This window comes from Oryctolagus cuniculus, chromosome X (assembly GCF_964237555.1).
Source record: "Oryctolagus cuniculus chromosome X, mOryCun1.1, whole genome shotgun sequence".
NCBI lineage: Eukaryota > Metazoa > Chordata > Mammalia > Lagomorpha > Leporidae > Oryctolagus > Oryctolagus cuniculus.
This window is the reverse complement of record NC_091453.1, coordinates 91213944-91239332: the sequence shown is the minus strand read 5'-3', so window position 1 is coordinate 91239332 and position 25389 is coordinate 91213944. Positions and strand designations below refer to the sequence as shown.

Sequence of the window (25389 nt, the reverse complement as noted above, 5' to 3'; positions counted from 1 at the left end):
TCATCCGGCACTATATGATACAGGCATAAAATGTCACTGGTGGCTGTGGGCGTGGGAAGGACAGGACAGAAGCGAGAGCCCCTTGGAACAGCTGGTGCTGGAACCTGCTCTGGGGACGCGTGGGCAGGGCCAATTTGATTTCAGGGTCCTGGGGGGCATTTGACAGGAAGACCTCCTGTGTCTTGTCCAACTCTGGGGTGTGTGAGAGTGAATGGGTGGTTATCCTCTTGAAATAATAGGAACGTATAGTAGAAGAAACAACAACTTGTAGCACTTGAACCAGATTTGTTTTACAAGGCTGGTTGGAGTGAGACTTTTATGGAACCATCTAGGACGTTGGTACAAGGTCCACTGGCGTACGCATTTCAGAAGCGTTCAAGATGGACACATCCTTTGACCCAGTAATTGCCCTTGCAGACAGTTAACCCCTAGGAAATGGCCAGATAATTGGCTGTGCAGAGCTGTGCATCTTCGGGAGGTTTGGAAGGGTGATGGAGAGTAAGCAATCCACGTGTCTCAAAATAAGTAATTGGTTAAACAATTTAAGAGATGTTTACACATTGAAATATTCTTCAACTATTGAAAATGCTAATGGATATTTGCATTTAATTTCCTAAAATTTAGCATCTACTCTTAAATGAGAAAAGTAGATTGGAAAAGCCCATGTCATACTTTTTAATGAAGAAAAGGCATATATATATGTATAATGTATACATTCTCAGTGCATACTCTTAGATTGTTAACAATTTCCTATGAATGTTGGACCAATGGGTTATTTTATCTTGTTTTCCTACTCATCTGTATTTTATGATATTTGTATAGTAACTAGGAACTTCTTGCATTATTTACCCAGAATGAAGATGATGTGTTCTAGCTAGGCAGGCCTGTCAATAGTATTTGAGGGACTTAGAGCAAAAGCATAAATGGAAGTTCACATATTTGTGGCTAAATATTTGGAAGGTATAAATTAGGACTTTATTTAAATATAGCTGTGAAATGTAAATATCACTTTAATGAAAATTCAAATCTTATTAAGTACTTTACCTTTAAAGGAAAATTATTCTCAGTTTTAGCATCTGATGACTACCAGCTCTTTTGTAAGGAAAAGATACCACGTTGTGGTGGATTCTGCCATCTGCTGCCCTGATCCCCCTTCAGGATCAAAAAGCCTCTTATTTCAGTTGCTAAGAGTGCTGCCAGGACACAGTGCTCAGCTGCCAGCTGAAGAGAGCCACCTTCCCCAAGGTCACACCCGATTCCTAGGGGTACTGCATATCCAGTGATTGATGGACATGACCATCTTGCTCCAGGTTAGGACAGCTTAACTTCTCCCTCTGTCCAATCCTGCTTCCTTCTTTTCCCTTCCACAGGTGTTGATCCCAAGAGCATTCCCTAATAAAAGCCCTTCCTGCTGAACTCTGAGTGTCTCTGAGTGTGCTCCCCGGGAAGCCAACCTGCAACAGTTGGTATAAGAAGTGGTTCACGAAAGCAAACACTGTGATGACTTTTTGGAGATGGATCACCTGCTGGTCAGCTGGCAATGAGGACCCCATCAATGGTGGTAGGTGGAGTAGCTAGGTCCCTAGAACAAAGTGACAGAGGAATTGTTAGAGCTCTCACTGGTGGTGAACTGGGATGGCCTACTGGCAGAAGGGCATGCATTAGCTGGTGCCAGGTATCAAGTCTTTTAGAAATAGACAGGAAATGATAACTATAAGGAAGGCTAGAAAGGTGGGTTGCTACTACTAAGCTTGATTGACCTCTAGGAAAATTAATGAAAAGTTGAGTTAAATTCAATCAACAATTAAAAGCTATGTTTGAACATCAGAGAATTTCATTCATAGCGTATAAAGAGACTCTCATCTTTTCCAGGTAGAGGATAGAGAATTCTGAGGTTGGGCCCAGGATTTATTGACTTACTGAAAGAAAGTTTGTAAGAGAGTTGAGACCCCAACCAAGACAAGTATTCTATGCCAAAATTGGGGGCCTTGTTAGGAAGGAATGGGGCCCTGACTCATGGGATGGGAACCTCTTGATTGATGTCCCTAAAAAATCCTGTATCTCCAGTTTCCCCTAAGTCCTTCAGTGTTCATAAGTGACTGACTTCTCCCTGTTAAGGACTAGCACTCCACCATGCTTGAACATGCAGAGCCCTGTTCCCTGTAAGATAACATTGATTTCCCTGGAAATTCCCATCTGCCTCCATCTTCCATCCTGGCCACTGAACCTGTAACTAGGGTTAAGTTATGGCATAACCTAGATGGAAATGTACCAGTCCTCATAAGGAAAGCGTATGTTCCAACAAGAAGCTTCAGGATCTGCCCTAACCAATATGTACTAGTAGATGCAGAGGGAGTAAGCATGGAACTGAATTCTGAAGCATTAGATTAAGGGCAGCTGCAGTATAAAATCAAATCAAAAGAATGAATCAATCTGAGAGTACACCCCCAGAATGCAGGATTTAATATCTTGGCAAGGATCCCAGGAGATGATGTGAAGTCAGTACTGGGTGGTTCCTGAAAGTATGAAAAAAATAATGACTCACATTAAATGAGGTACAAATGCTACAGTTGCTATAGCAGATGGTAGAAGAAAGGATTAATGACTCAGAGAAGTGGGAATTATAGAATAGATATATTACTCCAAAAGGTCTGTGGAAAATGGAATTAGAAAATAAGTTTATTTTGGTACAAATGTTTGAAGTTTTTTTTTAAAATGGTCATGGAAATGTGTATTATGAAAAAAATGCATGAATTTAATTTTTTGCACCCAAATAAACTTATTTTTAAATTACATTTCCATTAACTTGAAAAAATTATTTATTTGAATGGCAGATACACAGAGAAAGAGAGAGAGAGAGAGCAAGAGAGAAAGAGAGATCTCCCATCCATTGATTCACTCTGCAAATGCCTAAGACAACTACAGGTGGGCCAGGAAGAAGCCAGGGTCCCAGAATTCAATCCAGGATTCCTACCTGGAATGGTAGAGACCCAACCACTGAAACCATTATCTGCTCCCTCCCAGAGTGTGCATTCGCAGGAAGCTGGAATGAAGAGTAGAGCTGGGAGTCAAACCAGGTTCTTTTATATGGGATGTGAACATCCCAAGTGGCGGGTAAATGGCATGCCAAATTTCCGCCCCTTCACGAACTTTCTGAAGTGCCCTCATATGTCAGGCCAGAAAACCCTCCAGAGCACCCAAAGGCTGCACCATTTACAAAGCTGTAAGAAGTGCATGGGTGAGAGGAGAACCAGCATCACCAAGTTCAGTGGTGGCTCTCCTGTGCAGGACAGGGTTCAGTGTAGGAGAGGATGTTATGGAAGGAGGTTTAGTGATAGAAATGGTGATGACTCCAAGACAATAGAGGCAGGATGGCCTCCCTTAACTGACGAAAATCAGGTGTATGTAAATACCATGATGCATTGAAGGGATGGTTAATAGAACACAATCCTCCTGGTGGTTAACAGATAGTTATAGGACAAGGACAGCCAGTATAACACAGTGCCCTGGGGAAAAGAGGCAGCTAACAATTTGCACTCAGTCTGTACAATCAAAATAAATCAAAGGTGATTGGGACTCTGAGGGTCAATGTTTCAATAAAAAGTTGCAATTCCTCACTCAACTTCTGGTCATAAGCCAGTTTTTGATACAGACCACATTGTTTGAAGGAGAGGCTGGGTCTCCTGGACCCTAGAACACATGCATAATAATGATTCTTGCAGTCCTTCCATTTACTCAGATAACTATAGACCTCGGAAAGAGGGACACTGAAATATTTTGAAGACAGATGGACACTGGTTCTGAGTTGATACTGATACCCAAAGACCCAAAGCGTCATCACAGCCCCCCTTTACCCTCTACCCCGCTTCCAGTTAGAATGGGGTTGTATGGGAGCCAGTTATTAACTGAGATCCTGAGTTAGGTATGGTTTACAGTGGATCCACTGGATCCACAGACCCACCCAGTGGCTACCTTCCTGATCACTGAACGTATAATGGGAATAGACAGAGTAGTTATTTGGTAGAAATCCTTAGTGTTTCTTGGCCTGTGGAACCAAGTATACTTGTAGATGAGAAGGCCAATTGGATGCTTCTGAAACTGTTCTCCCCTTCCTTGGTCAAGATGGTAAATGAAAACATATAGGACACCGAGGAGAGAGAAAGTGGCAGAAATTAGTGCTGCTTTGAAAGACCTAGAGAATGCAGGGTTGTGGTCTCCATCCTGTCTTCATTGAATACACTAGTTTGGTTCCTTGAAAAATGTGGATGGGGCCTGATGGGTGAGAGACTATTAGAAACTCAACCAAGTAGTAAGATAATTGGAATGGCTATGCCAGATAAAATACCCTTGCTTGGCCAGATTAACATGGCCTTAGGTACCTGGTATTCAGTCACTGATTTGGCAAATGTGTTTTTTCCTGTGTGTATCAAAATGGATCATCAGCTGGTGCCGCAGCTCACTAGGCTAATCCTCCACCTGTGGCACCAGTACTCTGGGTTCTAGTTCCGGTTGGGGCGCCGGTTCTGTCCCCATAGCTCCTCTTCCAGTCTAGCTGTCTGCTGTGGCCCAGGAAGGCAGTGGAGGATGGCCCAAGTGCTTAGGCCCTGCACCTACATGGGAGACCAGGAGGAAGCACCTGGCTACTGGCTTTGGATTGGTGCAGCGTCAGCTGTAGTGGCCATTTTGGGGGTAAACCAACAGAAGAAAGACCTTTCTCTCTGTCTCTCACTGTCTAACTCTGCCTGTCAAAAAAAAAAAGTCATGAAAAATGGAATTAAAAGATAATTTTATAAAAAAATGGATCATCAGAAAAAGTTCATATTCATAGAATGGACAATGCTATGCATTTCCAGTTTTCCCTCAAGGCTCTACTGGATTGTCATGCCCTCTGTCAAAAGATAGTCTAAAGAGATCTGGAACCATCTAGACTCCCTTTAGAATATAGTACTAATTTACTATGTTGATGACATCATGTTAATTGGAACCAAGTCAGCAAGAAGGAGTAGCACGTTGGAGAGCATGGTAAGATACATGCACTACAGCAGATAGGTGACAAACCTTACAAAGACCCAGGGGCCCAGCCACATTAAGTGACATTTTCAAGAATTTAATGGTCTGAAGAATACCTTCAAGCAGTTTCTTCCAAAGTAAAGGACAAATGAAGACATTTTCACCTCTCACAAAGAAGTGACTTCACCACCTGGTAGGCCTTTTTCAGATTCTGGAAGCATTTCACACCTGGAGTTACTGTTTCAACCATATACCAGGTGACACAAAAACTGTTAGCTTTGAGTGGGGCCTAGAGCAGAAGGCCCTATGGTCCAGATGTAGTTTCAAACAGTCCTGCCAGTGGCCCATATAAAAGACAACCCTATGATGTTAGAGATGCCTGTGTTGGTAAGGGATGCTATGTGGAGTTTTTGTGTGAAATCAGTAGTGAGCTAGAGTTCTGGAGCAAAGCCACGTCTCATGTAGTGGAGAATTAGATACCTTTTAAAAACAGTTCCCGACACGCGACTGCACCCTGCTAGAGATGAAATGCCTGGCTATGTAAGACACCAAGTGACTGCAGCAGTGACTGCCCAGCGTGCACTGAGTTCCAGCAGATCCGCCTCGGTATAAGCAAGCTCAGTAACAAGATGGCAGTTGTACATACAGGATCAAGCACAGGCAGGACTAGCGGGCACAAGCGTATTGCACAAGCAGATCCTCCATATCTGTCACTGTTGCACTAGCACCTTTCCCTCACCCTTATACACATGGCCTCGTGACTGACTGAGGAGGGGAGAAAGCAAGCATTGTTCATAGATTGATGGGCTTGGTACATGGGTATCAGCTGAGAGGGTTATAATGACCAGGAATGAGATCTGGGTCCTATCATCAGGTAAATCACCAGTCCCTTAAGAGTGGTAGGCATCTATAGTTGATAGTGGAGGAGGGAGATGACCATTTGCAGCTTTGAGAGCAGCTGCAGTATTGGGGGCTGTGGTTTGGCTCAAGTTTCTCCCAGGAAGAGAGGCCCAGATTCCTGGAGGAGCTATTCATTAATCCTATATTAATTAATCCTATTAATTATATGAAGAAGTGGATCTGGAACACCAGGGGCTATAGTGAACACTGTGGTGTCCTGTTCAGCAACCCCTTAGCAAAAAGGAACTGACTTCAGTTGTCAGGAATACTGCTGTCAGAGAGCCCTCGACTCTCAGCTCCCTGCGGGGATTGCCTGAGCCGTGGAGAGTGGTGGTGTTCAAAACCACACCATGTTCCTAAGGGGGCTCATATCTGATGACTCATAAGTGCAGCTCTGAATTTCATCTTATTTTCAGAATTCTCTACATATGCTGAAGCCTTCCACTGACCGTGAATTGAAATTCGAGTTTTCCCTCTGTTCATTCCTGCTTCCTTCCTCTCTTTCCTTCCACTGCTGTTAATTTCAGGAGCTCTCACTAATAAACTTTTTTTTTGACAGGCAGAGTTATACAGTGTGAGAGAGAGAGACAGAGAGAAAGGTCTGCCTTCCATTGGTTCACCCCCCAAATGGCTGCTATGGCGGGCACGCTGTGCCGATCTAAAGCCAGGAGCCAGGTGCTTCCTCCTGGTCTCCCATTGCAGGTACAGGGCCTTTCCAGGCCACAGCAGAGAGCTGGACTGGAAGAGGAGCAACCGGGACAGAACCGGTGCCCCAACCAGGACTAGAACCCGGTGTGCCGGTGCCGCAGGGGGAGGATTAGCCTAGTGAGCCGCGGTGCCGGCCATTAATAAACTTTTATCTCAGAATCTGCTTCCTGGGTTACGCAGTGCTTTCCATATGTTACATATTTGTCTGTCTATCTATCCTCAAATCAGGAATAACATGAGTTGTTTTGTACTGAAAATTGTTTTTCAGCCTCCAACTGTTACAAATACTACACTAATTTTCATGACTCCTGGAACTAGAAAATACAGACAAGCAAGAGAGGACACTGGGAAATGGTAGTTTATTGAACAAAAATCTGTTACATTCATGTATCTGAGAAGGCTATAACAAGTCTGCTGTTTTTTTTTTTTAAATATAATTCCCAAAGTCTTACACTGTTCAGAGTGTTCTCAGCAGCTTGAGATCATGTCTATCTCTTATGTGAGCAGTAACACAATTCACAAATCTTCATGGCATTTGGACAAAGTTGCCTTTGTTTGGAGGACACAGAGAAACAGATGTAGAAAAGCATTTCCCTGGAGCCTGAACAGTGTTAGTGAAAGTGCAGGTATCTAGGGTCACACGAGTTGCACTGTGCTGACAATGAGCACCAGATCCAATATGTCACATGCACCGCTGTATCCTTAATGTATGTGTGTGTGCATGTGTGTGTGTGCATGTGTGTGTGTGTGTGAGAGAGAGAGAGAGAGAGAGAGAGAGAAGGAGAACCTCCCTATAGCATGAGACTTGGAGGGGACCCTCAGGTTCAGTTCTAAGGGCAACACTGAAGCTAAGATGTCACTGGACAATATACTAAGTGTTCATCAGAAAGGTATTTGTCTAGGAGGTGTGTTGTAGCACAGTGGGTTAAGCCACGCTTGTGACACCGGATGCCTGCGTCCCATATCTGGAGTGCTAGTTTAAGTCCTGGCTGCTTTGGTTCTCATCGAGCTCTCTGCTAATGCACCTGGGAAGGCAGTGGATGATGACCCAAATGCTTGGCCCCTGCCACCCATGTGGGAAATCTGGATGGAGTTCCTGGCTCCTGGTTTTGCCCTGGTCCAGCCCTGGCTGTTGCAGCCATTTGGAGAGTGAACCAGTAGATGGAACATTCTCTCTCTCTCTCTCTCTCTCTCTCTCTCTCTCTCTCTCTCTGTGTGTGTGTGTGTGTTTGTGTGTCTTGCCCTCTCACTGTTATTTTGCCTTCCAAATAAATAAATATTTAAAAAGAAAGGTATTGTTTAGAGTACGGAAGAAGAATCTCGGCTAAAGGCACATATTGTAGACGGTAACAGAAGCAGGGGAGTAAGGCAGATAGCCTCAGCAAGGGGTGCAGGTGGAAAACCAGAGGACAGAACACTGAGGAAGCTCCATGTGTGTGGGACTTTGGCAGAGCAGACTGCAGAACTCAAAGGGTTCAACCTCTCAACAATATTACAATGCGTATCTCTCACATTCCTTCTCTCTTTGAAATAATTGTGGGGGCAGGCATTTGACACAATGGGTAAGACACCACTTGAAATCCCTGAATCCCATATCTGAGTGCCTGCGTTTGAGTCCCAGCATGTGCACTCTGGGATGCAGCAGGTGATGGCTTAAGAGTTTGGGTCCCTGTATCCCACTTGGGAGATCTGGATGGAGTCCCAGGCTCCTGGCTTTGGCCTGGCCCAGCTTGTGGGCATTTGGAGAGTCCATCAGCAGATAGGGCTATTTTTCTGTCTCTCAAATGAAATAAATAAATTTTAAAGTTGTGGTAAACACACATAATACTTGCCCTCGTCACCATTTTTAGGTGTACATTCAGATTATTGTCAACCATTATCCACATCTATCTCCAGAACTCTTTCCATCTTTCCAAACTGGTACATGTATTCATTAAACAGTAACTCCCCATATTCTCTTCCTCCAGTCCCTAGAGACCATCATTCTACTTTCTATGAATCTCAGTACTCAAGGGACCTCGTAGAAGTGGAAGCATGGCATTTGTCCTTTTGTGACTGACTCATTTCACCAGTATGATGTCCTTGTATTAGCTTACTCAGGCTGCTGTCACAGAACACCACAGCTTGGTGGCTTAAATAAATGACTTTTTTTCCCTGGAGGTTGGGAAGTCCAAGATCAAGATGCCAGCAGTTTCTGGCACGAGCTCTCCTCATGGTTTGCAGGCAGCTGCTTTCTCACTGTGTACTCTCGTGCTCGCTTCCGCAGCACATATACTCACTGTGTACTCAGCGACCTGGAAGACCTGGATGAAGCTCCAGGCTCCTGGCTTCGGCCTGGCTCAGTCCCAGCTGTTGAAGTCATTTGGAGAGTGAGCCAGCAGATGGGAGATTCTCTCTCTCTATGGCTCTGTCTTTGTCTCTGTCGCTCCCTCTCTGTCACGCTGCCTTTCAAATGAGTAAGTAAATAAAGCATTTTTTAAAAGTAAAATAATTAAACAAAGCCAATAGCATATTATTCTGCTTGAGTTGCCACAAAGTACCACAGAACGGGTGAATTAAGCAGCAGAAATTTATTTTCTCATAGCCTGGATGCTAAAAGTCCACGATGAAGGTGCCATTGCAATTGGTTTCTTTTTTTTTTTTAAGACTTATTTATTTATTTGAAAGGCAGTGCCACAGAGAGGCAGAGGCAGAGAGAGAGAGAGAGAGAGAGAGAGAGGTCTTCCATCTGCTGGTTCACTCCTCAAATGGCTGCAATGGCTGGAGCTGGGCCAATCCGGATCCAGGAGCCAGGAGCTTCCTCCAAGTCTCCTACACGGGCGCAGGGGCCCAAGGACTTGGGCCATCCTCCACAGCTCTCCCAGGCCATAGCAAAGAGCTGGACCGAAAGTGGAGCAGCTGCGACTTGAACCAGCTCCCACATGGGATGCCGGCACTGCAGGCGGTGACTTTACCCACTCTGCCACAGCGCCGGCCCCCTGCAATTGGTTTCTGATGTAACCTCTATGTCTTGGAGGCTGCCACCTTCTCACTGTATCCTCCGATGGCCTAGTCTCTGTGTGTCTCTAGAGAGAGCTCTCTGGTGTTTCTTCCTCTTATAAGGATTTCAATTCCATCAGATTAGGGCCCCACCCTTATGACATAATTTATCCTTAATGACCTCCCTAAAGACCATATCTCAGAATACAGTTACATTGAGAGTTAGGATTTCAACATGTTGACTTGGAGAGACACAATTGAGTCCATAACAGCTTGATATGAAAAATAGCAATATCCCCATATCTCACCTGTATTTTCCACTCCCAGAAACAGTCTTGACTATTAACTGCTTATTTTGGTACTAACTACCTATGCCTAAATAACATGCTTATGTTGCTTTTTATTTTCTTTTAAAAATGCTAACTTATTTATTTGAAGGGCAGAGAGAGGGAGAGAGAGAGAACCTTGCATCTGCTTGTACTCCCAAATGCCTGCAACAACCAGAGCTGGGTCCGGCCAAAGCCAGGAATCAGGACCCCCGTCTGGGTCCCCCATGTGGTTGGCAGGGATCCTAGTACTTGAATAATCACTTTTGCCTTCCACGATGCACATTAGCAGGAAGCTATATTAGAAACAGTGGCAAGACTTGAATTCAGGCCTTGCAGTATGGAATGCAGGTATCCAACATAGCAGCTTAACATTCTGTGCTTCAACACCCTCTCTGATTTTTGAATTGTAGTCACTGACTTCCCACTACGGGAGATGAGAGTTTAGCTCTTTTTATTTTACTCATCCTGCCTATTTTCATCATATACTTCCATATTTTTATACCATTCCCTCCCAATTGTTATATTATTTTTTAAAGATTTATTTGTTTATTATTTGAAAGGCAGAGTTACAGAGAAGCAGAGGCAGAGAGAATGAGAGAGAGGTCTTCCATCTGTTGGTTCACTCCTGAAATGGCTGCAATGGCCAGAGCTGCACCGATCCTGGCCAGGAGCCAGGAGCTTCTTCCCGGTCTCCCATGCGGGTGCAGGGGCCCAAGCCTTCGTCCATCCTCTACTGCTTTCCCAGGCCACAGCAGAGAGCTCGACTGGAAGTGGAGCAGCCGGGACTCGAACCAGTGCCCATATGGGATGCTGACGCTGCAGGTGGTGGCTTTACCCGCTATGTTAGAGTGCCAGCCCCTATATTATTATTTTTTAAAAGATTTGCTTATTTATTTTAAAGGCAGTTACACAGAGGGAGGGAGGGCAGGAGGGAAGGAGAGAGAGAGAGAAGAGAGAGAGAGAATGAATCTTCCATCTGCTGGTACACTTGCCAACAATGGCCAGCACTGGGCCAGGTTGAGGCCAGGAGCCAGGAACTCCATCTGAGTCTCCTACATCGGTGCAGAGGCCCAAGCACTTGGGCCATCTTCTGCTGATTTCCCAGGCTCATTAGTAGGGAACTGCATCAGAAGTGGAGCAGCTGAGACATGAACCATCTCCCATAATGGATGCTGGTGTTGCAGAAGGCAGCTTAACCCACTATGCCACAACACCAGCTCCAATATATATTTTTCAAAAGATTTATTTGAAGGGCAGAATTATGGGGGACGGGGAGATGTTCTATATGCTGGCTTGCTTCTTAAATGGTCTCAATGGTCTGAACTGGGCCAAGCTAAAGTTAGGAGTCTGGAGCTCCATTGAACCAGCACTCATATGCAGTGCTGGTTGCAGGCGATGGCTTAACCTGGTGCACCAGGAGGCTGGCTCCCAATTGTTATGTTCTTATTTTGGTTATATTGACAGTACTATTTTGACCTATTATTGACAGCTGAATCACATAGGACATTAGGATTTTTCCCCTGTCCTCTCCAACATCTTGTTTTCTCTTATTGTTAATCTCTTCCTCTTTTTTCAACTTGTTAATCTCTGCCTCTGTTTTCCTATGTATTTATCACCCAAATTTTGTCCCTATTATGTAAATATTATCCCATTATGTTAAAAGATAGTATTCTATAAATTTCATCTTCTTGGCATAATTTCTCTTGGGAATATTCTCACTTGCTCCAAATTGGACATGTGGCACTCCAGGTGACCAAACACAACTTTCGTTTGGGGATCTCTTTTTGAGAAAATAACCCAAGTGATTCTCTTTGCTCACTATTGTATTGGATTCAGTTTCCTGGCCCTCATGTCTCCCCCATTTTGATTTCTTTATGTCTTCTTTTGGCAGAGCAAATCTTCCTATGGCTTCCTGGAAAAGTGTACATGCAAAGCATGCCTTTGAGACTTTTCACATATGAAAATGTCATTGTCCTACTCCAACATTTGATTGATATCTTGATTGGGAATAGAATTTTGAATTGGAAATTCTGTAAGAATTAGGAAGACTTGTCTTTTTTTTTTAAATAATTATTTTATTTATTTGAAGGACAGTTACAGAGAGAGGTAGAGCCAGAGAGAGAGAAAGAGGTTTTCCATTCTGCTGGTTCACTCCCCAAATGACCACATGGCCAGAGCTGAGCTGATCCGAAGCCAGGAGCCAGGAGCTTCTTCTGGGTCTCCCACGTGGGTGCAGGGGCCCAAGGACTTGTTCTACTGCTTTCCCAGGCCATAGCAGAGAGCTGGAACAGAAGTGGAGCAGCTGGGACTTGAACCAGTGCCCAAATGGGATGCCAGTGCTGCAGGCTGGGGCTTTAACTTGCTGCACCACAGCGCTGGCCTCTGTTCTATTGTCTTTTAGCTGGTAGACCACAGTGATGTTTTGGTCTCCTGGAATTAGTGTTAATTAAGAGCCAGTATCCAGTATTCTCTGTAAGATCTGTTTATTTCCCTTAATCCAATGCACCATTACCTTGGGAAAAGGCCGTAGGTGCCTTTGAGGAAGGCTGGAAAAAAATAGGGGCTGGTGCTGTGTCGTGGTAGATAAAGCCAACGCCTGCAGCGCCGGCATCCCATATGGGCGCCAGTTCTAGTCCCGGCTGCTCTACTTCCGATCCAGCTCTCCGCCATGGCCCGGGAAAGCAGTAGAAGATGGCCTAGGTCCTTGTGCCCCTGCACCCATGAGGAAGACCCAGAAGAAGCTCCTGGCTCCTGGCTTCAGATCAGCGCAGCTCTGGCCATTGCGGCCAATTGGGGAGTGAACCAGTGGATGGAAGAACCCACCCCCTTCTCTCTCTTTGTAACTCTGACTTTCAAATAAATAAATAAAACTTTAAAAATATTGCAGCCTTTCTATACTACTTTTATTGTTTGATCATATGCTTGTATCACTTTAATAAAAACAGAAATAAATTTAAAGGTTATACAGGAATTTGGTGTGTTCTCTGCATAATATAATACAGTACAAATGCACTCATCCACCAAAAGAATGAAGTAGAATGAAAACAATAATTGGAATGGAGTAACACCTTGACAGTGGACTCCATTTTGAAGAACCTGAGACTGCATTCAGGGAAGGTGCCCCCCGACACCGTGAGACTCTGGTCTGAAACTATGATCTAAAACAGTTGAACAATAGCAGTCCACTACATCACACTTGGCAGAGCATAGAAACCCCCAGCATGATCGCTCAAGCTTGGAAGTGGATAGGCTGCACCTAGGTTAATAATAAAAATGTAATTTGTCTATGTTCTACATACGATTAAAACCAATACCTGGATCAATGTCAAGATTATAATTAATATTGTTAAGATTGTGACTGGTATTGTCAAGATTATAATTGATACTAGTTTCGCATAGGTTTTAGGTCAGCTTGACCCCAGTAACCATGTATTCCCCCTGATCCTAGCAACCATGTATTCCTCTCCCGATTTTGCAGTTTTTGCCTTTATAAACCCTGTTGCTTTAGGCTTCAGGATCGAGAGTTCTTTAGGGCATGAGCCCACTCACCACTGCTGGCAATAAAGGACCGTCAAATTTTATCAATGTGTGGTGCTCTTTGTTTACACTCGCTCAGGTACAACAGGAACAATTCAGAAAATGTTAAGAAGAAAATAAAAAGTCCTACCTTTTCCTCATCTGCATTTCTCATTTATTTCTTTGCAGGGACTGCCCTACAGATACAGGGAAAATGATGCGTATTAATACTTCATAAATGGAAAGTAAAGGAGACTTGTAGTTCAGCAGAGTAGGGAAGAGAAATAGACCCGAAGAAGATGTAGAATGTCTTACAACTCTTTCCAAACTTAGCAAATTGGCAGATTGGGAGGGGGCTTGTTCCCCATTAAAGACCTTATTCCACACATGGATACATTTCCACCTATACACCTCAACCAGAGAAAAAACTTTTCATGGAGTTCTGAAGTGATCCATCATATTTAAGGATGAGACTTAAAGGAGAAGACTGAATTTCATAACTGTTGTGGAAGACCACACTAGCCACCAATACTTACCAATAAGAACTTTAAGTATAAATATGGTCAAAAACCAAAGAACCTCTAAACATTAGAGGCACAAAATATTAGGGTATAAAAGATAGGCCCTAAGAAGAAAAAGTTCTTATCCTTTTGCTTTTTGATAGTAGCCATATTTTTTTAAAGATTTTATTTATGTATTTGAGAGGTAGAGTTGCAGACAGTGAGAGGGAGAGACAGAGAAGAAAGGCCTGCTTTCTGTTGATGCTTCCTCCTGGTCTCCCACGTGGGTACAGGGGCCCAAGCACTCTGCTTTCCCAGGCCCAGCAGAGAGCTAGATTGGAAGAGGAGCAGCCGGGACTACAACCAGTACCCACATGGGATGCCGGCGCTGTAGGCGAAGGTTTAACCCACTGAGCCACAGCACCAGCTCCGATAGTAGACATCTTAACAGGTATGAGGTGATATCTAATTGTGGCTTTGGGGCTGGCACTGTGGCATAGCGGGTAAAGCTACCGCCTGCAGTGCCAGCAACCCATATGGGCGCCGGTTCGAGTCCCAGCTGCTCCACTTCCCATCCGGCTCTCTGCTATGGCCTGGGAAAGCAGTAGAAGATGGCCCAAGTGCTTGGGCCCCTGCACCCGCATGGGAGACCCGGAGAAGCTCCTGGCTTCTGACTTCGGATCGGCACAGCATTGCGGCCAACTGGGGAGTGAACCATCGATGGAAGACCTCTCTCTCTCTCTCTTCCTCTCCTTCTCTATCTGTGTAACTCTGACTTTCAAATAAATACATCTTTTAAAAACTTAATTGTGGCTTTGATTTGTATTTCCCCAATGATCAGTGATGTTGAGCACCTTATCGTATACTTGTTTTTCCATTTGTATGTCTTCTTTGAAGAAATGTCTGTTAAGTTTTCTACCCATTTAAAATCAGGTTGTGTGTGTTTTTTCCTACTGAGTTGTAGGATCTCTTTATATATTTTGGAGATTAACTGCCCATCATATATACATATGATGCTGTTTTAAATGGAATTTTTTCCCTAATTCTATATTTTGATTGCTCATTGCTAGTCTATAGAATTATAGTTGATTTTTAAAAATATTTTATTTATGTATTTGAGAGGTAGAGTTGCAGACAGTGAGAGGGAGAGACAGAGAGAGAGAGGTCTTCCATCTGCTGGTTTACTCCTCAAATGGCTGCAACGGCTGGAGCTGCGCCAATCTGAAGCCAGGAGCTGGGAGCTTCTTCGGGTCTCCCACACAGGTGCTGAGACCCAAGTGCCTGGGCCATCTTCTACTGCTTTCCCAGACCATAGCAGAGAGCTAGATGGGAAGTGGAACAGCCGGGACTCAAACCGGTGTCCATATGGGATGCAGGCACTGCAGGCAGAGCCTTAACTTACTGTGCCACAGCACCACCCCCTATAATTGTTATACATTAATCCTAGCATCCTGTAACTTTGCTCAAGTTGTTTATTTGCTCTAATTGCTTTTTCTGGATTCTTTAGAATTTTCTACATATAAGATTACATTATCTGCAAATAAAGATCATTTGATTTTTTCCCCCTTTCCAATCAGGATGCGTTTTATGAGTATTTCTTCCCCAGTTGTCCTGGATAGAAAGTCTAGTAAACTAGTGAATGAAAGTAGTGAGGCCATACATCCTTGTTTTATCTTTCACTGTGAAGTTTAGTGTTAGCTGTGGGTTTTCCATAGATCGCCTTTATCAAGTTGAGGAAATTCACTTTCCTTCTTTGTTTATAAAGCATCTTTATCATGATGCTTTGTCAGATCTGTATCTATGAAGATGATACTGTATTATCTGATATTTATTTTTACAAATATGTTATATTAATTTTCAGATGTTAAACCAACCTTATATTCCTGGGGTCCTTGGCCGTCGTGTATAATCCTTTTTACATGTGCAAGCATTTTTTGAGGATTTCTGTGTCTGTATTTGTAAGTAATATTGATCAGTTGTTTTCCTTTCTTGTTGTGTCTTTTATCTGGCTTTGGTATCTAGCCTTGTAGAATGAATTTGGGAGTGTTTATTCCCTTCTCTTTAATGTTTTGAAAAAATTTATGACCATTGGTGAAAAAATAATTTCATGTGAACCAAAAATTTAGATATGAAACAAAACAGTAAAATTAGAAGAAACTATAAGCCAAAAAAGTAGAGAACAATATTGATAGATGTTGTGCCATAAAAATGAAAGAAACTACATAATAGAAGTCTAAAGAAAATTATGAAGTGGGAAAAATTTTATAATTCTTATGACAATCAAAGGACTCATTTCCTTAAAGAATGTTCTTATGGGAGTGGGTATTATGGCACAGTGGGTTAAGCCACCACTTGGAATGCCCACATACCTGGTTCACATGCCAACTACTCAATGCTTCAGATCCAGCTTCCTGTTAATGTGCTTGGGTCGCTGTCACCCACATAGGAGAACCGGATGGAGTTCTGAGCTCATGGCTTTGGCTAGCCCTGGCTGTTGAGGGCATTCGGGGAATGAACCGGTGGATGGAAGATCTCTCTCTCTCTCTCTGTCATACACACACATACACACACACACATGGGCACACAAACACACTGCCTTTCAAATAAGATGTCAGTTCTCAGGTTAAAGTACAGATTTATTACAAATACATCACTGAATGTCGATTTTTTTTTCTGTATGCAGATACATCAAGAAGTTCCTGTCCCCTTATATAGTGTTGTTCAACAAGTAACTCGACAAGTTTGCATGTGTATACTCGTTACACTTGCACGAGGAAAACTGGAAATTGTTAAAAGTGGTTGGTGGTAGAACAGCCATTGCAGTGCACTTTCACATGCTATTGTATACATTTTTCACATTGTTTGCACTGGTTTCCTCAAAAGAATGTGGAGAGAGAGAGAGAGAGAGGGAGAGAGAGAGAGAGACTGATTCTATGGAAGGGAGCTGGCGCTGTGGCATGGCGGGTTAAAGCCCCAGCCTGCAGTGCTGGCTGGCATCCCATATGTGTGCCCGTTTGAGTCCTGGCTGCTCCTCTTCCGATCCAGCTCTCTGCTATGGTCTGAGAAAGCAGTAGAAGATGGCCCAAGTCCTTGGGTCCCTGAGCCTGCATGGGAAGACCTGGAGGAAGCTCCTGGCTTCGGATCAGCTCAGCTCTGGCTGTTGCGATCATTTGGGGAGTGAACCAACAGAATGGAAGATTCTCTCTCTCTCTCTCTCTCTCTCTCTCTTTCAAATAAATAAAATAAATTTTTAAAAAAGAAAGTAGTTCTTAGTTGTTTTTTAAAGACATAAATGCCCATGAGAATCTGATGCGAGCTATGATTCCTCTCCCACTAAAACTAACATGTATTTGCACACAAGTTTGATGCAGTCTTAGGCGATCCACAGAGTTGGCCAAGTGAGAATGCCCACTCTAGGTTAAACAGTGTGGCCAATAGGGATTGGCTGTTTGACTGAGGGGCAACAAAGTGAATATGGAGTGGCAGACAGTGATATGGCCACAAGCTCAGTCTTCCTGGGGGCCCTGGAATTAAAGAACCAGGAGTTAGAAGCCCAGCAGGCTGTACAGGTCAGCCAAGTGGTAGCAGCAGACATTGTTCAGAGCAACGTGCACCCAGGCACTGCTGGGTTAGCTTAGTGGGACTGAAGGAGGGAGGAAAGGAGCCGAGAGTATTTCCTTAGGTTGGCCGCCTGAGTAAAGGCGGCATTTATCATGTTGGTCACACATCTGTGCATGTTTCTGGAGGGCATAATGGGTAGGTGCTTGACTCCAGGGGATGGGAGGCTGTGGGAAGTGGGAGGGGTGGAAGGGCAGCCCTTTCTGCACGTCTCATTAGGGATCAGAACATCTTTGCATCCCTCCCTTCCTCAGCTGTGTGAGCCTTAGTAAAATGGAATCTAACCCAGGACAAGTGTTCAGAGAAGCTATCAAATCACATGCAATTCACAGAGCAAGTAGTCACCCACGCCTTTGGGACATTAAATACCAGGCGTCTTCAAAAAGTTCACATTTTATGAAAAGCCTGTGCATGGATTTCAGTTTTGTGCACCCAAATTAACATCTTTTCGTTCAATTTCCATGAATTTGTAAAAGTGCTCTCATACATGTTTTTCTTTGAATGAACAAGACAGGATTCTGTTGTTTTTATTTTATCAAATTACAAGTTGGTCCAAAGTAGAAAAGGTAATGGATCACTTGTGAAAAAAGGCAAAGATTAGACAATTGACCATCTCTTTGTGAACTAATTCATAGACCCTGTAAAAAATTCCAGTTTTCAATTTTTTTAAAAGAAGTTCATATGTTTGAAAGCTGCTGCTTGGCTATTAACCCAGTAGAAATAGTGTCCTTGTTTTCACAAATAAATATAATGAAATGAATGAGACCTTTTGGGTTTCCCCTCCCTCCTGAATTCTTCCCAGTCAAATGAGAATAGCACCAGTTTTATTTTCCCATTATTTAAGTAATACATTGCTGATTTTTTTCAAAAAGTGAACAGAAAAGTTTAAGGAAGTCAGACATCCTCACTGCTTGTCTCTTTTTCTGAGATCAACCCTCCCATTGGGATGGGAGTTCAGGGGGAAATGTTGGCCGTTGAGGGCTGGGAGTGAGGGGCTAGAGAAGTGAAGAGAGGCAGTTGGACTGGGAGTAGAGAAGCAAAAAAAAAAAAAAAGTAATTCCTCTAAGAGGAAGGAAAGACTGAAGGAGGTGGGAGCAGATGCAGTCTGTTCCTATCATGCAAAGAAAGGCAGATTGCAACCTCAAGAAGTGACTTCTGGGGGAAATGAGTGGCAGGACCTGGTGTGGCAGGGAAAGAATGGGGAGGGCTCCTGCCGCACTGCTGGTGGGAGTGGTAACTGGGGTCCTGATCTCATGGGTGACGTGGCCCTCACGTGAGCCGGAGCCGACGAGTGCCGCCGCCTTCTGGTCCTGGTCTTCGTTTGCTCCCGTTGCTGTCTCCCCATCGCCTGGAGGGCGGCCGGATTTGTGGCAAGGGGAAGGAAGAGGAGGTCGCTGCCTGGATCCCAGCAGGTCTGTGTGTGGATGGGGCGCCGCCCGGGATCCCAGCGGTGCGGCCACCGAGGGTGGAGACCGAAGCGGGACACGATGTGCTGTTGCTTCCTCCACACCTTTGCACTCTCCCCGGCCCTTCCTAGAATAAAAGTTGCGGCGTGCTTCGGGGACTGGATGCCAGCAGGAAACCCATACTAGGAGGGGGGAACCTTTGGCATTAAGGGCATTGAATCGGGAAGGGCCAGCAGCGGGATGCGTGTCCTACGTGCTGGTTCCCCTGCGCTCATCTCGGGGCCGTGCGACCGTCTGACTGGCATTCCCCCTTGTCTTTCAGTCGGGGGCTGTGCCGTTCAGGGCAAAGGAATAATCTACTTTGAGTCTCGCAGGTCAGTGCCCCGCGGTTTCCGGAGGGTCGGGATGGCTGTGGGCCTTACCTTACCTAGAGTTCTCATTACTGACTCGCTAGCAACGTCCCGGCTGCACGAAAAAGGTTCTTCCCTACAGGAAGAACCGTTGTCACAGGGGGAGCAGTTCCTCAGGCAGGGCGACTGAAGAGATCATTTGATCTTTCGCTCCTCTGGCTTTCCCTGCTCCCTCGCCCCGCCCCTCCTCTTTCCAGTGGTTCCAAAGGGGTGTTTTGTTTTTTTTTTTTTTCTGGGAAAATGGCCGATCTCTGGAACTAGGGAAGCGGGTCGGCGCGGGTAGACGCCGTGTAGCAGAAGGACTTGTGTCTGAGGAGTCTAGGCAAGTCGGGGTAGAGTGAGAGACAAAACGGCGAAATCTGTTTGACAACCGGGTTTTCCATTAGGAAAAGCTGGTACCGGGATTCTCCGAAGGGCTGTTCGGTCCAGCTGAACCGCTCGTCGCCGCGGCGTCCCCTGTGTCCGCATTCTTGCGCCTGAAGGCCAAAGCAACCCCCGGAGACGGAAGGAGACCAACGTTGTGCAGAACCAAGTAGGTCCGAGTCAGGGTGGTGGCACAGTTTGGGGACCCCTGGGGTGGAGGATGGGCCGCATCTCCCTCCTCTCCTCTCTACCCTGTCTCGCAGCTTGCAAAGGAAAGCGCTGTGCAGGCACAAGACCAGGAAGGAAATGGTTGGGAGGGGGCGATTGTCAAGGACGTCTTGGGCTGTGGGGGGCAGGATGTTACTCCAGTTGTATAGCTATAGTGCCAGGGGCCTTGGTCTGTCAGCCCAGCACTCAGTCCCAGAGTTTGTGAGTGTTTAGGTTTGGTGGAGCCGGGCGCCAGGATGAGAAAGAAAGGAAATTGCTTGCGAGCAGTGAAGTTGGTGTAATTGCTGGCGGGGAGGAAGCTGTCTTGGTACCTTTCGGAATGTGGGGGTGTCGAAGTTTGAGACTTTAATGTATTTCATGCCTGTGCGGTTTCTAGATACTGCTCTGCTCCACCACCATCCAGTTTGTTGCAAGGAAACAGGTGTGGCGTCACATTCGGAGGGGGTGGGGGTGGGAGGAGAGGCTCCTTCAAGGAGAAGACGTTCTGTGGGGGAGAGGAGGATAACAGAAGGTAGGAAACATGGTGCAACGCGGGGACAAAGGCGAGGGATTCAGAAAAAGGGATTGTGTGTCCCAGTCCTGGGTGAGGTCTATCTTTTCCTTGAGCTCAGCACTGCCTTGCAGTCCTCTTGTTTGTAGGTCTGCTGGACAACCGTGCACTTGGAGACACCAAAGAGAAGAAAGAAACCGCTTGGACCTTTGCTAGTGCATATGAGGGTATCACTGCCCCCAGGACATCTGGAAGACCTGCAGTGGTAAGGAGCTGATCAGATGCTTTAAATGTACCATGCTGGGGTGGGGCAGTGGGGCATGAGGTTGGAGAATCTGAAGGTGGGGAGAATTTCCACAATTAGCTTCTCATTGGAGGGAAGGAGCCAGTGATCCAGATACCAAAGACACCCTGGGTCCCTGCCAGCATCCCCACATGTTTATAGGTCACTAGTTCATTCTGTCTGCTTGTAAAGGCACAAAAGTAGGAGGAGCCTGAAGCCTGAAGTCTTTCCTTTATTCCTAGGTCCTGCTGTATCGCAGCTGCAGCAGAGCCCGACAGCGGTAGCTGAGGACTCTGCCCCGCGCCCCACCCACCCCGTCCCCCAACGTGAGCTCATTCTTCTGGGCCAGAGCAAACGTGCTCTGTGCCAGCGTTAAGAGACTCACCCCAGCTCTACCATGGGCCGCACTCGGGAAGCTGGCTGCGTGGCCGCGGGTGTGGTCATCGGGGCTGGTGCCTGCTACTGTGTATACAAACTGACCTGGGGAAAAGATGAATATGAGAAAGCCTGGGATGACGATGAGGAGTGTAGTGACACGTCAGAGACTGGGGTTGAGCCTGAGATAGTAGCCAGCGATGCCGTTGGGGAGGAGCCTGTAGCCAAACTTCAGGGTGAGTCAAAGGCTGAGGCCGAGGTGAGCCTTGAACTCGAGAGTGGCCCAGCTGTAAAGAAGGAGGCACAGTTGGGATCCCAGAGCGGAGGTGGCCTAGAAGCCAAGGCCAAGGCTCTTTTCAACACCCTAAAGGAACAGGCAAGTGCAAAGCTGGGCAAAGGGGCCCGGGTGGGTAGCATCTCTGGGAATAGGACCCTTGCACCGAGTTTGCCCTGTCCAGGTGGCAGGGGTGGAGGCTGCCACCCTCCCAAGAGTGGAGGTAGATCTGGGAGCAGAGCAAGTGGAAAATCCAAAGGAAAGACCCGAAGTAAGAGCACCAAGGCTCCAGCTACAACTTGGCCTGTCCGTAGAGGCAAGTTCAACTTTCCCTATAAAATCGATGATATTCTGAGTACTCCTGACCTTCAAAAGGTCCTCAACATCCTGGAGAGAACAAATGATCCTTTTATTCAAGAAGTCGCCTTGGTCACTCTGGGTAACAATGCAGCATATTCATTTAACCAAAATGCAATCCGCGAATTGGGTGGTGTCCCAATTATTGCAAAACTGATAAAAACGAAAGACCCCATCATTAGGGAAAAGACTTACAATGCCCTTAATAACCTGAGTGTGAATGCCGAAAATCAGGGCAAGATTAAGACGTATATCAGTCAAGTGTGCGATGACACCATGGTCTGTCGCTTGGACTCAGCTGTGCAGATGGCTGGATTAAGACTGCTAACCAATATGACTGTGACCAATCATTACCAACATTTACTTTCCTATTCCTTTCCCGACTTTTTTGCTTTGTTATTCCTGGGAAATCACTTCACCAAGATACAGATAATGAAACTAATTATAAACTTTACTGAAAATCCAGCCATGACAAGAGAGCTGGTCAGTTGTAAAGTTCCATCAGAACTGATTTCCCTCTTTAATAAGGAGTGGGATCGAGAGATTCTTCTTAATATCCTTACTCTTTTCGAGAATATAAATGACAATATAAAAAGTGAAGGGCTTGCATCATCCAGGAAAGAATTCAGCAGAAATTCACTTTTCTTCTTATTCAAAGAGTCTGGAGTGTGTGTGAAGAAAATCAGAGCCTTAGCAAATCACAGTGATCTTGTGGTGAAAGTCAAAGTCCTGAAAGTGTTAACCAAACTGTAATTTTGGATGCATCCCAGGCAGTGCTAGGGTAATTTCTTAGTTTGCACTTGGGATCCATATATTTTGTACATGCTTTGTTTTTCACTGTGCTGATATGGCGAAGAGATGCTTTGAACTGCTATTTTGGAATAATGAATATCACACATCATCAACAGTGATTGATGCTATTTCTGATGGTGGAGAGTTAGGCTGGACCCATTTTGAGGATGCTAAAAGAATATTATGGCTTGTAGAAATAAATCATTTAATGATGTTGATCTTGCTACCTAGATTGAGATATTTTTACTCTCTCCTGTACTTAAAGTTTAACAGTGAACCAATTATACCTCTTGAAAAAGCTACATTTTGTATTGGTTTAAGTTTCTTAATATAAGGCTTGTGTGTCATCAATAAAGTTGTGTGTTTTAAGCAGCAGAAAAACAGACACCGTCCTCGTCCTTGACTTTGTGTTCTGCTTGGAAAGGCCAGCTGTGTGCCAGCGAGGAGACAGTAGTGGAGCTGGGAGCCTCCCATCATGGCAGATGCTCCCTGTCAGTACTTCCCATCAGTGCTCAGAGGCGGCAGAAGCTCTCGTGCACAGCAGTGCCAGGGCAAGTTGTGCAGAGCAGGGGGATACGAAAGGGTCAGGAGAGGCTTCAGGAGGGCACTCGGGGAGGGAGGAGTGGGAAGAAAGGTTGTAGCCATGGGAGTCCTCCTCCAGGGAGGCGGCTGGCCTGCCTGGAGTGCAGAGTGGGGGAGGGGAGTGACAGGAGACAGAGTCGGGAATGAGTCCCATCCATGCAACAGCCCTGCCTGCTAAACTGCGGTGTCTGGCTGTTGCCCACGCACCCCTGAGAGACACCACGGCCTTTTGTGATCAGAGGAATGACAGGATGAAAGGAAACCGAAGTGGCTGGTTTGTGAGCAGGATGGGTCCGAGCTGGGGTGGGGACTAGCCCACCCCACGTGACTAGAGATGGGGAAATCAGTTGCAAGTTAGCCCTGTCATCCGGCACTATATGATACAGGCATAAAATGTCACTGGTGGCTGTGGGCGTGGGAAGGACAGGACAGAAGCGAGAGCCCCTTGGAACAGCTGGTGCTGGAACCTGCTCTGGGGACGCGTGGGCAGGGCCAATTTGATTTCAGGGTCCTGGGGGGCATTTGACAGGAAGACCTCCTGTGTCTTGTCCAACTCTGGGGTGTGTGAGAGTGAATGGGTGGTTATCCTCTTGAAATAATAGGAACGTATAGTAGAAGAAACAACAACTTGTAGCACTTGAATCAGATTTGTTTTACAAGGCTGGTTGGAGTGAGACTTTTATGGAACCATCTAGGACGTTGGTACAAGGTCCACTGGCGTACGCATTTCAGAAGCGTTCATGATGGACACGTCCTTTGACCCAGTAATTGCCCTTGCAGACGGTTAACCCCTAGGAAATGGCAGATAATTGGCTGTGCAGAGCTGTGCATCTTCGGGAGGTTTGGAAGGGTGATGGAGAGTAAGCAATCCAAGTGTCTCAAAATAAGTAATTGGCTAAACAATTTAAGAGATGTCTACACATTGAAATATTGGTGAGCATCTACAAATATATACTTGGAAAAATTCAGCATATAATCTTAAGTGACAAAGCTGGTTAAAGGATTGTATACAAAGTATATACCATTTTTTTAAGTAGAAAATATTGGGGTCAGCAGTGTGGCAAAACAGATAAAACCACTGTCTTTAGTGCCAGTATGCCATATGGTGCCAGTTTGACTCCCCGCTGCTCCACTTCCAATCCAGCTCCCTGCTAATGTGCCTGGGAAAACAGGGAAGGATGGCCCAAGTGCTTGGATACCTGCACCCCTGTGGGAGACCCAGAAGAAGCTCCAGGCTTTGGACTGGCCCAACTCTGGCCGTTGCAGCCATTCGGGGAGTGAACCAGTGGATGAAGATCTCTCTCTCTCTGACTCTCCCTCTCTCTCTCTCTAATTCTGCCTTTCAAATAAAATAAATAAATATTTTTTAAAAAATAAATAAAAGTATAAAATATTTATTTGTATTACCACTTCTGAAAGACTGTATCTTAAAATGTGAAGCAAGGTATTTGTGAGTAAAATAATGATATATGAATTTAATATTTTAATCTTTTTTCTCAATTATGTTTTCTTATGTGCAATCTATGTGAATTTTTGTGTAATTGTTCAGAAAGAACAATGTTGAATACAGGTAAGGTTGGAAATGAGGGTTAGCATAGAATGGGAGAATAGGAGGTATTTATATGGATATGTTTAAAGCACATAATGAGTGGAAAATATTTAAACCTAAATGGGAAATGTGTTAACATGATAAAAACATTATGAAGCTGCGACTAATATCATATTAATGAATTAATGAGAAAATATATACAAAATACTAAAATATTGTTGGAGCATAGCAGTCAATTACTAAAAGTGAACACCCTTAGTTCACTAAAACACAGTGTTGATAATATTTAGTTTATCTTTTTTAAGGTGTCATCATTTTCTCATTCACTAATGTTATTTAATAAATACATTTGAAAAATAATTTCTCTGAGTTAAGGTATTTGTTCCTTCGAAGAATTACAAAGTGGTTCCTTCATGTTCTTCAAGTTTTACAGCCTTCTTGGTGTCTAGGTGATGTTCTTGTGGTCTAGAAGTCTAAGTCAATGGTTCTCAAAGGAAGGTTGGTGGAGTTGCGGGAATACATGTACATGTTTCTGTGTCTCACAAATGACCTAGAAATGCATTTTAAATGTTGTGTGTTCATTTTAGTGAGATAAATGCATTTATTATAAATATGTGTTGTATTTTCATGTGTTACCTGGTGAGGCCTCAATTTTGGGCTTATGTTAAATATTGTCATGGTACCAAGTAGAATTACTGTAATTAACTGATTGTAATAGGG

General features: G+C 44.8%; 2 protein-coding genes across 23 annotated transcripts in view; both read left to right on the top strand.

Annotated features, from left to right (window-relative positions):
- The window catches only part of ARMCX4 (armadillo repeat containing X-linked 4), a 28501-nt gene extending 11297 nt beyond the window's left edge, over nucleotides 1-17204 (top strand). For 4 of the 20 annotated variants that reach the window (XR_011385515.1, XR_011385522.1, XR_011385509.1 and 1 more), the window contains 3 exons: nucleotides 1371-1561; nucleotides 15804-15900; nucleotides 16626-17204. The gene's annotated coding sequence lies outside the window, so the exon portion shown is untranslated. Of the gene's footprint in view, nucleotides 1-1370; nucleotides 1562-6469; nucleotides 6778-6886; nucleotides 7069-11817; nucleotides 12015-12585; nucleotides 12806-13631; nucleotides 14750-15803; nucleotides 15901-16625 lie in introns of those variants that run through there. The other 16 variants (XR_011385517.1, XR_011385511.1, XR_011385507.1 and 13 more) reach the window with 7 other exon arrangements.
- A 1452-nt stretch (nucleotides 17205-18656) lies between these two features.
- ARMCX1 (armadillo repeat containing X-linked 1) lies at nucleotides 18657-22919 on the top strand. Of its 3 annotated transcripts, none has more exons than XM_002720363.5 (5): nucleotides 18657-18972; nucleotides 19289-19340; nucleotides 19763-19908; nucleotides 20607-20722; nucleotides 20983-22919. In XM_002720363.5, the coding sequence occupies exon 5, from the start codon at nucleotides 21138-21140 to the stop codon at nucleotides 22497-22499; it is 1362 nt and encodes a 453-aa protein (XP_002720409.1). In that variant the 5' UTR covers nucleotides 18657-18972; nucleotides 19289-19340; nucleotides 19763-19908; nucleotides 20607-20722; nucleotides 20983-21137; the 3' UTR covers nucleotides 22500-22919. The 3 variants fall into 3 exon arrangements, with proteins under 3 accessions (XP_002720409.1, XP_017205141.1, XP_069923004.1); XM_017349652.3 differs by having other exon boundaries at nucleotides 18816-18972; nucleotides 20592-20722; XM_070066903.1 differs by lacking the exons at nucleotides 18657-18972; nucleotides 19289-19340 and having other exon boundaries at nucleotides 19588-19908.
- The last annotated feature ends 2470 nt before the right edge of the window (nucleotides 22920-25389 follow it).